General features: G+C 46.5%; 1 protein-coding gene across 1 annotated transcript in view; it reads left to right on the top strand.

Moving 5' to 3' along the window:
- Positions 1 to 15,380, top strand: part of CGNL1 (cingulin like 1) — a 149,607-nt gene that overhangs the window by 73,398 nt on the left and 60,829 nt on the right. The window contains exon 8 of the mRNA XM_054716199.1: positions 2,749 to 2,961. Within this exon, the coding sequence (XP_054572174.1) occupies positions 2,749 to 2,961 (213 nt within the window). The remainder of the gene's footprint in view (positions 1 to 2,748; positions 2,962 to 15,380) is intronic.

Raw genomic sequence — 15,380 nt, 5'->3', positions numbered from 1 at the left:
GTTAGATTCACAGGAGCTAGGGTGCAGAGGCTGGCGAGAGGCTCCAGGAAGACCTGACGGGAGCCAACAGCAACAGTGATGGCGGAGTCTCTGCTGCTCCCTGAGGAGGGGTGGGCGGTGGCGGCAGCAGGACTTGCCCTTTCATAAATATCAGGACCAGGACGGCTTATATTTTCATAAGATTTGCTTCTGCTCTGTGTTTGGTGCTTTGGAAGAGCCAGAGTTACCTTAGCTACCTGGATGAATCCCTTGATGCTTCATCTGAGCTTATCAATGCCTGTAGCTAGATTCCTGAAGGGCTACATCTTGCTCTGTGCAATGCAGCTCTACCCTGAGACTGCAGAGGTTCCCTTGGGTCAATGGATGTGCATGTCCTAAAGAAAAGGAAAGAGATTCCATTGGCAGTTATACTTAAGTCAATAGAAGTGTTTTTACCCCCTCATGACACTTCTTGAATAAAAAGTAGCTTTTCTCTGAGGTCTCAGGTCCCCAGTACCAACCATTCTGGTATCTCTAGAGTCCGGCTGTACTGTACATGTTAATTTATTTATATCCAGAACAAACACATTCTTGATATCATTGATCCATGCATCTAAGATATAGTAAATCAGATGCTGAATGTCTAACAGGAGATAAGAAAATAAATATGTGGACTGCAAAGTAAAAGCGTTAAGTGCTGTGGTAAGTACAGCCAAAGTGAGATGGATATTCAGGGAGGGCATTGAAGGAAGACTTCTTGGAGGAGATCAATATTGTATGAGTCTTCAGAGATTTTTCTGAAAGGCAGAGGGAGGTGGGACTGAAAAGGGCACTTCAGAAAGAGAAAGCCTTGTGGCTAATGTCATGGAGGCCACAGGTGAGAGACTGGATGTGGGGAGCAGTTGGTTGGCTATTGCAAACCACCTGGGTAGGAGGTAATGAGAGTCTAAATCAGGGAGGTGAGGGAAAGGATCAAAGATGTTACAGAACTAACTTTTTGTTTATGAGGGACAAGGATGAGGTTGGTCAGGTTGCTGCCAAGCTTCTGAGCAGGTGGTGCTTTCGCAAGAATAATGAGCAAAGGAAGTGGAAAGGAAGGAATATGATAAAAAACACAAACCTATTGAATCTGAGGTGCCCTTGGGACAATCTAGCAGGTTATTGGAAGTACAGATCTGAATTCAGATTAAGAATTGAAGGTAAAGCTTTGGGAGTTATTTACATAGACTTAATAGTTGGAGAAAATGAGATGAACTTGCCAAAAAAAAAAAAAACAAAGGTGCATTCTTGGGGATCATTTTAGCTTTGGGGAAGAGGGAGAGAATAGCCAGAAAAGATTGTCACAGAAAAAATGATCTGAGGGAAGAAAACAGGAGAGTATGGTGTCTTTGAACTGCAAGGCATACGAAATTTTAAGGAGACAGGTGGGGAGGATCAAAGAAGGTCAAGAAAAGTGAGGACTGAGAAGGGGCCATTGGATGTGGTGATTAAGAGGTCCCTAGGACCTTGGAGGGGGCAGTCTGAGTAGAGTAAAAGCCATAGCAAGAGATTAAGGAGTGACTGGTAGTAGGTGGTCAAGAAGTAAAGGGAGTGAACAGAAATTATACTTTCAAAAAGTTTGGTGGTAGCCCTGGCTGGTGTGGCTCAGTTGGTTGGAGTGGTGTCCCATACCCTGAGAGGTCATGGTTCAATTCCCCGTCAGGACACATACCCAGGTTGCTGATTCAGTCTTTGTCAGGGTGCGTGCAAGAGGCAACTGATCAGTTTCACTCTCACATCGATGTGTTTTTCTCTCTCTCTCTCCCCCTCTCCCTTCTCTTTCTAAAATTAAAAGAAGAAGAAAAAATATTTGGTGGTAAAACTTTTACATTTTTGTTTTCGTTTCTTTGCCCTTGACTCAGAAGATTCTTGTGCCCTGAGGGAAAGGACATAGATGCCCAGGAACAGAAAGGAAGGAAATGATGGTGGGGGTGGGGGTGGGGAGGGTTGGTGGGAAAGATAGCTGATAGAGTAAGGACTTGGAGCCGGCTGGCAAGGGACAGCTCACTGCGAAGTGGCTTTGTGTTTGGGAGAAGCTTGAAGTTCAAGAACTGGGGAGAGCGGAAGCTGAGGTGGTCATGCCCAAGTCCCGCTGTGGTTGAAGGAAGGGAGCCTGCAAGAGAGGGTGGGTTCTGAGCTTGAGGAGAGCTGAGCAGGTCTGGGGTGAAGATGGCAGTGCAAAAGGAATGGCTGCTGAGCTTTAGTCAGAACACACTTGGGTGTTGGTAATGCGATTTGTAGTGGAACTTGTTGCCCCAGTTTTGTGACTCCTTAGGAACTCTGAGCAGCTTAGAGAAATGTGAGTCCTTTGCCCTGCTCAGGTGGAAGGAGACTGGGGCAGGACTGGGATCGTGGGTTAAGGGTTCCAGTGGGGTGTGAAGTTCGTGAGGGCAGCAAGCCATTAGCAAGGGCCACAGACCATGGCCCAGACATGAAGTGAGATGGAAAAGTTAGACATGTCCCCTCAAAGCAATGACAATTAAGTCCGTTTCCCTTTCTGCCTCAAATCTCAAGAAAGCTGAGCTTTCATCAAATCAAGGGGAATGATGGCCTCTGAGGAGTGGGAGGGAGGGGGGAGAAGGTCCAGGTGGTGTGTGGTGTGAGGAAGGGGAGTGGGGAGGGACAGTGGGATGGTGGCCGCTCCTCTGAGTGGCCGAGCTGGAGGAGAGAAGCGGGGCCGCTGGACATAGTGGCTCATCTTCACCTCCTGTTCACGTTTCCTCTCTTTAGGAGCTCTTACAGGCAAAACAGGACCTTCAAGATCTGCTGATCGCCAAAGAGGAGCAGGAGGACCTCCTGAGGAAGCGGGAGCGGGAACTCACCGCCCTGAAGGGAGCCCTGAAAGAAGAGGTTTCCAGTCACGACCAGGAGATGGAGAAGCTGAAGGAGCAGTACGACGCCGAGCTGCAGGCCCTGCGGGAGAGCGTGGAGGAAGCCACCCAGGTGAGTCCGCCCCACTGGCAGGCCAGCCATAGTGGGTGTCGGGATGGGCAAGAAAATGTGGCTTGGGAACAGATAACAGGGCACAAGGTCTCCCACACCAGGGCCAATGGTCTTGCTTCCTATTCGTTACAGAGTGAACTTTCATCATGGAAATAGAGCTTACTCCCAGAATAAGGTCAGCAGTGCTGCTGTTGACTACTTTAAGGCTATAAACTTAAACATTGTTGAGGTCATTGTTTCAACGCTGTTGTACCAGGTGAGACTTGCGTGGTACAGTTCTGGAGCCCCGTGCAGAGCAGAGACCTGCACCCTCTAGCTGTGCCTGGAGGTCACAGCGTGAGGGTGGTTTTGCTAATGGCACAGCATGGCAGGAAGCACCCAGGTTTCTGGAGTCCCTCACCCAGCCCTCGCCTGTGCCTTCTGAGTGGGAAGCCTTTTGTTAGACATTTCAGTTCTTTTCTCAGCACAGTTATGAGAGGGTTAATTGACTGAATTGCCCAGACCCTGGCGAGATAATTTTTCTCCTAATTGAATTCTTGGCTCCTATAAATAGATTCTCCTAAATTATGTTGAAGTCTGCTGGTGGGGGCCTCATGTTGGCTGTTGAAGAAGAGAAAAAGCAAAGTTTTGAAGGGGAAAATGCTCTGAAATAACATGCCATCTTTAGGGAAAGAGGGGAATTACAGAGTATGATTTCGTTTAGAGTCTCTGCAATGTATAGGTCAGAGGTGATGAAGAAAGAACTCCCCATATGGTTTGTGCATTGTGTGATGATTACAGTGACAGCTCAGAGCTGGTAGGCCCTCCCTCACTAAGCTCCATAGTGACTCACTGATTTTCAATTATGGAACGGTAATCGCTAATGACAAGACGTGAAAGATGGGTTTGTTATAACCATAAAAGTCTGGGAAATAGTCTGTTTGAGGTTATTATAACTGAGGCAGTTACCAAAAAAAAGCCTCTTGTTGATTTGCCTATCTTAGATTCTTTGGAGATACGGTTTAGTTTGAGGGAGAAAAGCGAAACTGATTGAATTTTCATTGCTTTGAGGTGTTTATTTTTTCCACCTCATTTTGCTTATGTACAACAGCCTGGTGTCCTTGCTAGTGGCCTTCCTGTGCTGCTTCCTGGGGGACAGGCCCATAGGCTACTGAGTAAAATGACTCCTTTGAGCCCATCTTGTCGGTATCATCTTCAGACATTGCATCAAAGCTTGAGTTATCAAGGTGTGTTCATCACAGGGCAGGGAGCTGGGGATGACGTTTGTGCATGTTTGCAGTGATTTCACTGAGGAAAATTAAACTGGCACCACACATGGTCTCTCCCAGACATTATAAACGGGGGCGGAAACATGGCAGGTGAAAGAGGATGTCTTTTTTGTATGGAGTTGAGATAATCTGTAGAGACTTAGGCTCTCGCATTTTGACCTTTCTGAAGGTCAGCATTGTTCATGGCACTTGCATTATGCCAGTTTAAGAGGGGTAACTGCACTGACCCACATCAGTCTGTGAAAGAAACAACAGGTGAGTTAGCCAAGGTGTATGCCATTGGCAGAGAATGTAGGGTTTCAGAGCAGCAGGAAGCGAACACAAAGGGGTTCCCCTTGGCATCCAGTGGGGTGCGTGCCAGCAAGGCTCTTTGCCCCAGGTCATATTCTGCACTGCTGCCAGCATCCTTCCCTAAAGGAGCAAATCCGGTCATGTCAGCCTCTGCTTTAAACTGCCTTGGCTCCCATTGCCCCAGACTTAAGTTCAAACTTGTGAGCATGGTAGGCAAGAATAGAAGTCCCTTCTCTTCTTAACCCCGTCTCCAGAAAGTTCCATATTCTTTTAGTCCTCTCACCTTCCGCTTTTCAACTTGAGCAACCTCTACTCATCCTTCAAGACCCTCCCCAAATGTCCTCTCTTCTCTGAAGGTGCCCCAGATACCTCCGCTCCCTTGGTGGAGTCAGGTACACCTTCCTCAGGATTTCTGTTGCATCCTGCCTATTCCTCTACCATGATTTATTAGTTTGTATCACACCATGTTGTAATTTATCATCTTGTCTGCTGCCTCTATGAGACTCTTAGTTTTTTAAGCACAAGGACCTTTTTAAATTTATTTTTTAAATCCTCACTTGAGTATACTGTGTTTTTCCCATTGTTTTTTTGAGAGAGTTGAAGGGAGGAAGGGGGAGGGAGAGAGGGAAAGAGAGAGAGAGTGAAACATCGATGTGAGAGAGACACATCGACTGATTGCCTCCCACACTCACCCCAACAACCCAGGTTCGTGCCCTTGACTGGGAATCGAACCTGTGACTCTGCAGTGCAAGGGCCAACACTCTAGCCACTGAGAACACCAGCCAGGGCACAGGGGCCATTTTTTATCCACTTTTTTTTCTTCTTAGACCAGAAGTGGCAAACTCAAGTGCCTCGGCATCCAGAGAGGGACATAAATGAGTGAAGCTCTGGGGTTGTTGTTGGGGTGACAGTAGGGCACCGTGGGGACTGTGGCAGGCTGGAAAGTGTGTCCTTTGCTGTAGGGTCAGTTACTTCTCTCCTACAGCTCAGAGTTGCCGGTGAAGGCATGTGGGGCCCATGTTGCTAGATCTCGCAATTTTTAAAGAGAAGCTGGATAGCTGGATGTTGATGTGAGATCTCCTGACTTTTAAGCAGGGCTTCAAATTAAAAACAAACAAACAAAAACACACACACACACACACACACACACACACAAACACAACCCATCTGGCAGGTCGACAGCATGTGCTCTTTGTCTCTGGAGTTTAGCACAGTGCCCGGCCTCTGGTCACATCTGTGCGACGTCTGACGAGTGAAAGTAAGGGGAGGACCGATTCCCCTGTAACCGGTGTCGGCCTGGTTGTGGTTCCTGCTGAACTCTCTCCGATGAGGATGTGGGAGGACTTCTAGGAAATCTGCTATTGCTCTGAGAATTTCTGTGCCTTGCTTTTGAGTTTCCCTGTAGTTTTTTTTTAAAGAGGACTGTGATTATGTTTTTATACTTTAGTTTTTGCTTCTGAAGGTGGTTGCTGAACAACTGTGCCTGAAGCATATTTAGTGGAGAAAGTTATGTTAATTTAGTGGACAGATGCTGCCTTTTTGTTACATTATTGACATGCGAGTATTCTACAATAGAATTTTAAGATTATTCTATTAACTTCTTGGAGGAGAGTGAATTGGATATACTTTGTTAACTTGGTAAAGAGTTATTTCTTAAATCTGCACTAGCTTTACCCTTTTCCATCCCTGGGGAAGTACCTGCCCACTCACCACTGACTAAAAGCCGACATTGCATTGCCAAGTTTATTTCCTTGGTCGTCCATTTTTCTAATTTTGCAGCTGCTCCAGGGCCTAAAAACCCTAAAGTGCTATTTTATTATCGTCAGATAACAAACATTTCATCCTGGCCTGAGCTTGAGCACTAAAAGTTTTAAATTACTAGAACAGTTGGTGAAGGCTGTCAAAGTCTATTAAGAACATTTTACAGGGATTCCAAACAGGTCCTCTGTAAAAGTGGTTCTTGTAGACCCAAATGGCCTCACCTTTTTAAGAACAGACTGATGGCTCACCAGAGAAGTCCTGAGTGCCCGGGCTGTGGGCTTCCTGGTGTAGCAGAATGAGTTAGCAGACTGAGTGGAATCTCCGCAGGCGGGGTGGGGTGCTCATCAGGTGGCTACTCCCATCCCTTCCCAAGGAGAGATGGCAGCGGCTGGAGCCCATGTGCAGAAATGGACAGTCAGTGGGGATGAGTGACTGCGGTCTGTGAGTATAATGAAGACTGTCCATAGCTGCTGGCTTCTCTTTTTCAACCCCACCCCATCCAGTCTCAAACTCTTGTACAAAAGAGAAGCACATACTGTTTAGTGTTTTCAGGTTTCTCTGAGTAGGATAAGTTCAAATTCCAGCTCCTCCAGGAACTTCCCTGGTTCCCTCTCGGGCCTTATAATTGCTGGACCTGGAATTGCTGGGAATTTTGTTCTTGGTTTTCTCTTCCCTGTCATATTAAGGACTGTCATCATTTTTCCACCAGGCATCCCCAATGTGCTTGACACTGAATAGGTGCTCAGAAAATGTTTGTGGATTAGAGGAATGACGCCTTTGAGTCCCCATAATCCCAAGGCCAGGCATTAGACTGTTTGGGGGTCTCATTTATGAGTTAAAATTGTTTCTCATGAAAAATGAACAAATCTTGTCTATTGGGATCATAATGTTAATGTTGATCTTGGAAGGACTACTTTTGTGTCTAAAAGAAGCAGGTATTTTGAGGATGATAAATGAAAAAGCCACTCTATTTCTGTGTTGGGTAATATGACTTCTGGGCCATGAGGCTCTTTCAGAGTGCCCGCCATATAGCAGGTAAGCAACAAATACCTCTTCAGGGAATGGATGAAGGGGAAGAGGAGGTAGGATGTGTGAGAGACAGCATTTACCAATTTACTTACTGAACAGTTGCCAAGTGCATAGTATTGTGCTAAGTCATGTGAGGGTTAGAAAGAGAAATCAGAATAATCTGCCTCCCAGGAGACAAGGGGAGATCGGCAACACTCGAGCTGTTACAGAGGAGGAAAGAGCAACTGCCCGGAGTGCAGTCGGGGGGAGTACGGAGGGGGTGGCTGTGCTCAGGAAGGAGGTGGTGGCAGTCAAGAAGGTTTCATGGAGGGGCAGGGCTGGGTTGGGCTGAGAAAGGTGAGTGGTATTTGGACCTGTGAACATGGACAATGAGGACATTTTGGGTGCGAGCAGCGCCCGGTAGTTGGGAAAGGGAGGTGTGTGTCTGGGCTGGAGCCTGGTGAAGCAACAGCAGTTCAAGTGGTTCCAGAGTCAGAGGCAGGGACCCAGATCCAAGGTATGGCCCATGTTTGGATCCCAATTACACAAACCAGCTGTAAAAACCAAGACATACTTGAAATCATTGAGGTCCTTTAAATATTTTTATTTTTATTAATTTCAGAGAGGAACTGAGAGGGAGAGAGAGATAGAAACATCAACGATGAGAGAGAATGCACGTCCCCTACTGGATCGAGCCCGCAACCCAGGCATGTGCCCTTGACTGGAATCAAACCTGGGACCCTTCAGTCCATAGGCCGGTGCTCTATCCACTGAGCTAAACTGGCTAGGGAAGAGCACTGTGCTCGCCTGAATTACTGATATATTTGAGAAGCATCTATTAGCAGCCTGTGTTTACATTATGTGTTTACATACTGAGTCTCTGCACTTTCATCTTGTTTTGCTTTTCATAGTGCACATTCTTTCTAGCATTACACCCATGTTTTATGTGCTATAACCTTTGTAGGAATTTTATTCAAATTCAATAATGTTGACACTTTTTTTCCCCTCTAGAGCTATTCAAATTATGGCTGTCCGTTTGTGTTTCACCCAGCAATTTGGAAATGTCACTCAATCTTATAAGCATGGATATGTGCTTGGGTGTTCCTTTCCCACATCGCTTCTAGGTTTTTCCTTCCCTCTTTCCTGCCAACCTGTGAATGGCTTCTTCCAAAGCGTAAGGTCAGCAGAGGGTCAAGTGAAACCAGTGCTAATCTCAGGATCAATGGAACTGACCCCCTAACTACAAGGCTAATTCAGTGTAAAATCTCATTTCTGTCTTCTCCGAGGGAGCCAGGTTAGCGAGGGAAACTGTTTTAAAAAAAGATCCTAATTTCCTCAGCTTTTTAGCTTCATATAATCGATTTACTGTGAATGACAACTGTTGCGAGCGGGCGGAGCGGCCGAGTGTGCAGTGCAGGGCCGGGCCGTGCCCAGGAAAGGAAAATCCCCTTCTCCGCACACTCAGGTGTGCCGAGAGAGGCACAGCGTTTTTTGTTGGCAAAAGTAAAATGGGGAAGATTCCACTTAAAAAAGGTCCCCTTTTATTTTTTCTCTCTCATCCCTTCCCAACGGCTGTCTTAATAATTGCAGCTTTTAATGTCTCTTTTAATAATTGTATCACTCTTCTGCATTCTGTATTGATTTCAAGTAACAAAATAAGAGGTGTGGTGCGATGTCCTTGGATGTTCCTTTTGAACCCTCCACCTAAGCCAGGGGTGGGGAACCTTTTTTCTGCCAAGGGCTATATGGATATTTATAACATAATTCACGGGCCATACAAAATTATCAACTTAAAAATTAGTCTGCTTTTTTTGGTCGAGCATTTAATTAATTCACCCCTCATACCTTGGCAGGGCCAGACTAAATGACTTCCTGGGCCTTATATGACCCTTGGGTGGGGTGGGACCCACCCAGATCTAAGCTCTAGATGAGCCCTAATCAGCCTCTTCAGGGGCCGGGTGAACACTAAACAGCACATCCTCCCACCTCACTCCTGGGGTTTCACCTGAGCTGCCAAAGTCATTTGCTGTGGGTTGTAGAAGACAGAGCAAGAGTCCCAGACATGCCCATTCATTTCTCATCAGGTGTTTGAGTGGTCTCTAGCTTTGAGGCTCTTTTACGATCTTGTGGGGAGAAGATGTGCAAATATCAGGACGATAAAGATGAAGGCGCTGTGGTTAAGGCATGTGCGGGATAGGAGACCAGGAAAGGCTGACTGCTTCAGAAGACAACATTCAGGAGAGAAAGCACATCAGCTCTGTAACGACACCCGACGTGCCAAAATACTGAAGAATTAGAAATGTGAATGATACTTACTTTTCCCAGAACCACTTGAGAGTTTCTGGATTAGCAAACCTTGAACTTGCTGTCTTTGTACCCAACTCCTTTTAGTAAATTCAGAGTTAATTAGAATTGCTAGAAAGTTTAAATAGTCTAGAGGCAAGACAAAGGAAGAATGTTGGCCTGAGAGACGAGGTAAAATAGATTTCATTTTTTCAGAAAACCTATTGGATTCCAGTTACAGTTAGGGTTTCCGGTGGGTAGTACCTCATAAAATGAAATATTTACGAGGAGGGACTCTCATTTCCCGATTACGACTTTGAAAGAGCTCGCCCTGGGTCTGCTCCTGTGACTTTAGGTGCATACATGTAGCTGCAGCTCTTCTGGGGTGAGCATCACTGGGCAGGAGGAAGCGCTGATGACAAATTGCTTTAGGAAGATTCCTCACGTAGGGGTAGGCAGGTGGGACATTTGACAGTTTTTAAAAAAGTAAGTTTTAATTGAATTTAGAGCAGTGATCGCCAGCCTTTCGGACCTCACAGGCCACCAGTGGTCCGCAGTTGGTGACTGCTGATTTAGAGAGAGAGGGAGGGAGAGGGATAGATAGAAACATCGATGAGAGAGAAACAGATCAGCTGCCTCCTGCACACCCCCTACTAGGGATTGAACCCACAACCCAGGCATGTGCCCTGACCGGGAATCGGACCATGACCTCCTGGTTCATGGGTCCATGCTCAACCACTGAGCCACACCAGGCACGTTTGACAGTTTTGAGTGACAGTACCTTCAAGCCTCATGAGCATGGCGAAGCAGGAGGGCATTTTCCTGCAGGCTCAGTGGGAAGGGTGGTGGAGAGAGGGCTTTCCGGACACCCAGGGCTCTCAGATGATGCAGAAGGTCACCACGAATTCACATGCAGTATGAAGAGGAAGTGGTGAAAGTTCACCGAGTGGAGAAGGAAATAAAAATCCTTGTCCTAGTGCCAGGAAGAGCAACAGAGCAGCCTGGTCTAAAAGGCATGTTTTCTGTGCCTCCCCTGACACAGGCTCTACGCCTGCCGGGAGGAGGGAGGACAGTGCTTGCCCGTTTCCCCCTGGAATGAGGAATGGCCAGGGGGCGAGGCTTAATAATTCAGGAGATTTGACGTTCACTAGTCGGCATCAACTCCTAGTTGTTAGGAATGGATTCTTGAGGCAGTTTTTGGAATCTCCATCCTTGACTAGGTCATTTATAGTCATTCATTAACTAAGCAAATATCTATTGAGCATTTAATTTATGCCAGGCACTGTGTTGGGTTGTTGGAATAAATGGATCAACAGGGTAAGACAGGCATTATTCAGTTAATCACATGTATAGCTGTATCAGTTGTGATAGGAGGGAGGGAAGCTTCTTGAGGAAAATGATGATGGGAATCTGAAGGATGAATAGGAAATGACTAGATTTAAATGAAACCTCACAGAATGTTCCATGCAAAAGAAACAGCAGGTGCAAAGGGCTTGTGGCAGGAAGGATTGTGGTCTCTTCAAGATGTTGCATGGAGGTCAGTAAGGCTGGTCTGTGAAGGGCAATGGTGTGAGATGAAGTAGAGAGGAAAGCAGGGACCAGCTCATGCAGGCCTGATTATACATCTTAGGGATTTTGTTCTTTTTTCTAAGAGCAATGGATGTCATGGAAGACTTTTAAATGGTGTGTGTGTGTGTGTGTGTGTGTGTGTGTGTGTGTGTGTGTGGCAGGAGCAGATTTCTTCTGTGGAAAGTAACCTACTCGCAAGTAGGATGGAACGCCCTGGGATGGTTTGTTCATGCTGCCCGTTAGGATGGAGGCGCGGGTTCTCTGAGGTCTTTTCAGCAATCCAGTTCCCTTTTTAAAGGGGTTGTTACCTGCCCCTCTGCGGAAGGGCAGAGAGGGAAGAGAGGGTCATGGGAGGTCCCATTTTGTTCATGAGGTTTTGCTCTTTGCTGAATGCTGGAAATACCTTTAACAAATTTTGTACAAGTCAAGAGAATAACTTAGTGGGGTGCTTGCCTATCTCCCCAAATGGAATAAATGTTCTGAGATCTCCATGGATACCACTCAGAATCCAAGAGTATGAGCAAGGCAGGAGCGATGGCCACTCACTGAGGGCCAGCAACCTGATGCATTTCCAGGTGTGGGTATGGTCGACCCACAGGACTGGGCAGTGGAATGAGAATGAGAGGGGCTATTTGAAATAGCTGAGGTCAATCGCGGTCACTATAACATTGCAAATAGTTGGATCCTTAACATACGGAAGGAAAACTACTTTAATTTTATTATCAGACATCCTATTCAATCTGTGTTATATTTTCTCTGACCCTCTATACTCTGTCTGACCCTCTAAACTCTGCCTGGTGACTGTTTTTCTAAAGATTTGCCAAGGTCATTAAGTAGATTTCTACTCGGTGGGAAAATCTGGCACTATTATGCGATCACTTTAAGCAGAAAATGGAACATGTCGTAAGCTCTAAATCCATTAGATAAGAAGCAGTGTGGAAACAGAAGTATCTACAATGTCAAAGCAAAGTCAAGATGGATATATAGGCATTTATGGGAGCCAGCCTCTGAGATGGCCCCAGTGACCCACTTCCTGGCACTCTTGCTCCTTTGTAGTTCCTTCCCACGTTGAATAGGGTTGGTCTGTGTGACCAATAGGAACTGGAGTGTGACTTCCAAGCCTAGGTCATAAAAGACATGTGGCTTCCTCCTTGTTTCCCTGCTCAGAATTGTGTTCCTTGTCCCCCATGCTTGCCACCTCTGGGCCTTTGCTGTATACCCCTCCGATCTGGAATCCGGTGACAAAGTAGAGGCTTGCCCTCAGAAGATAGGGGCCTGTTTCCATGGCTTTAGCAGGGAGGACCTTTTGGGGGAGAACTGTATTTTATTTTTATGTATTTATATATCTGTTGATTCATCCATCCATCCATCCATCCATCCACCCATCCATCCATTGATTTTTAGAGAGAGTCAAAGGAAGGGAGGATAGGAGGGGGGGAAGAGAGAGAGAGAAACATTGATGTGAAAGAGGCAACAATCGATTGTTTGCCTCTGCATGCAGGATTGAACCTGCAACCCAGGTGCACACCCTTGACCGGGAATTGAACCTGAGACCCTGTGGTCTGTGGGCCGACTCTCTAACCACGGAGCCACATTGACCAGTGCTGGAACTGTATTTTATTTTATTTTATTTTGTGGAGTAATATTGCACATAATTTTTTAAAAATTTAATTCTGTGCATCAATCGCCAAAATAGCCCCAATTCTCTCACCTCTTTTCAATCCCAGCAACTCCCTTGTGTGCTTTTGGCAGATCCTCTCTGTCGGTGATTCTCAGCTGGGAGTGATTCTGCCCACTCACCCTGGGAGACATGTGGCCATGTGTGGAGACCTTTTACATTGCCACAACTGGAGGAGGGGGATGGCATCTAGTGGGTGGAAACCAAGGATCCTGCTAAACATCTTATAATGCACAGGACACCCCCCTTCCCCCGTACTCCCCCAATGTTGCAAAACTGGGATCTATGTACACAAGTGTGTGTGTGTGTGTGTGTGTGTGTGTGTGTGTATTCCTTCCTTTTTACACAAATGACTGCTATCTGACTTTAAACATAGTTGGTGAGCTGTTGATAGAATGACTGAATAATTTTGGCAAACACACCTGTGATTCCAGAATCCTCTTTTCTCAGTTGGGAAAATGACACCCATAGTACCTGTCTCCCAGGGTTGTACATACTCTAGCCTCATCTGTCTTTTCTGACTTGCTCTCCTGTGTCCTCCTCCTGGACTTCTCTCTTCGTGTGGTCCAGCAGTTGCTGTACTTTCTCCTCAAGATCCTCAGAGCCTTTTGCCCCTCCCATAGCATTTATTGTGTTTTGCTTTGCCTATAGGAGTTGTTTACGCAGCATATGAAACACTGTGTGAGCCTGAGGTGCAGAGATGGACAGGCTGGTCTCTGCTCTCCCACTGCCTTGTCCCGAGACAGGCAGGACAGTTGATGCTGCTGGTAGGCACGCTGAGTGATGGCATCCAGGCTTGGAGAGGCTTTTATATGGCATGGGAAGCAGAAATGCAAAAAGGGATGCCTTTGTTCCATGTAGGCGGGTCAGGAAAAGTTCCTAAGAGGGGAGGGGGCTTGGATTGAGTCTTGGGAGCAGTGAGAGTTAGTGATGTGACCTAGGGGTGGGAACTTTAGATGAAGAACTTCAGAAGTTGGAGCATGAGACATTTTGGATTATTCTCTTCAGAGACTTTAGGGTGGCCATTTTCCTTATTCATTTTTGTATCCTTCATAGTCTTACTCTAGGCAGTGAATAGATTTGTATGTTCATGTGCTTATTCATTCAACAAATGTTTTTTTAATGCTTTCCATATTTGTGGTACTGAAGTGACGATATAAGTGGATTTAGGCACATTGTTGGTGGCAGATGGATTGTAACAAAAACCATGCGAGTAGCCCTGGCCGGTGTGGCTCAGTTGTTGGGAGTGTCGTCCTGTACACTGAAAGGTGGCAAGGCTTGGTTATCTGTCTCACTTCCTCTCTCTAAAAAAAAAAAAAAATCAATTCAAAAAAGCATTAAAAAAACAACTTCCATTAGAATAGTCGGTGGCTTCCACAGTGATCAGGTGTGGTTTAGTGATGTTTGAGCTACAGATTAAGTCTTGTGAGTTGTGTGCACATGGATTCTGGAAATGTGTGTAAGAATAAGTACGAATAAGTCAGAATCTCTTCCTGCCCCAGTGACCACTAGGGAACGGAACTCCTTTGAGCCGACATTATTAGGTTGGTTTCGAGAAAGATAAAATAAAGGGTAAGAGGTTTGCTCTGCAGGCCAATTACAGCAGTGCTCACAGCAATGAATACAATGATATTTTGTCAGTGGTGGATAGGAGTTGGGTGGGAGAGGTTTGTTCCTTGTCTAGGAAATTCCAGAGTCGTGGATCGACCTTACTCTTGGGGACTTCCAGACGAAGAGGAGAATACGGCCAAGTGCACATATTTCTCCTTTTAACACTTCCCTTTTTGTCCTTTCTTTGTTTTATTTGTTATATTTCTGCACATGTTTCTCAAGTGTGTGGTCCAGAGAGAAGAAATACTGGCTGAGTCTGGATTTAGGAAACTCTGAGTCCACTTTAGAAAAGAGGTCTGGACAGGCTTCAAAGCCCTTTTGGAACACGACTGGGAGGGGGCATTAGCGATGGGTCCGAACATCTGAGCAGATGTGGCACGGGAGGCTGTGAAAACTCTGTCTTTTCCATCCCCGAATTGTCCAGGAGCCTGGAGACGTCTGTTCTGCACCAGGGGACGTGTTGGCTCCGTGACAGCACAGGGAAGGCTTAAATGCCAATTTAGTTGGAAAACACGGAGTTCTTCGTGGCTTTGGAGCGAGAGCCAAGGCATTAAGAAGCCCTGGAAAATAGGCCGTGGGGCTGTCCTGTCGAGTCCATATGGAGAGGTCTTTTGAGCCAGTTGGGTGTATAAATATGACCCTGCACTTGAGTTCAAGTTCAAGCCCACAGGGTTCTCCCCGCCTGGTCAGGCATTTGTCTTCTCAGTCTCTAAGCCTGTGACCTTGTGTGAGAAGATTCCACTGCCGCTTCGGTACCTGGTTTCTGAGGCCTCGGGACGCCAGGCACCTACCCTGCCTGCTGGGCTTCCTCCTGTCCATCCTGCTGTGCACAGTGTCCGTGCAGCCACAACTCTCTGCCGTTTCAGTGTCTGTCTTAGTGGCCCTTCAAGGCAGAAGCAGACGCTTGTGCTGTGTACCGTGAACTTCCCGCTGCCGAGCTGGGGAGCAAA

This window comes from Eptesicus fuscus, chromosome 5 (genome assembly GCF_027574615.1).
Source record: "Eptesicus fuscus isolate TK198812 chromosome 5, DD_ASM_mEF_20220401, whole genome shotgun sequence".
NCBI lineage: Eukaryota > Metazoa > Chordata > Mammalia > Chiroptera > Vespertilionidae > Eptesicus > Eptesicus fuscus.
Note: the sequence above shows the minus strand (reverse complement) of the source record. Positions and strands in the feature narration are given on the sequence as shown.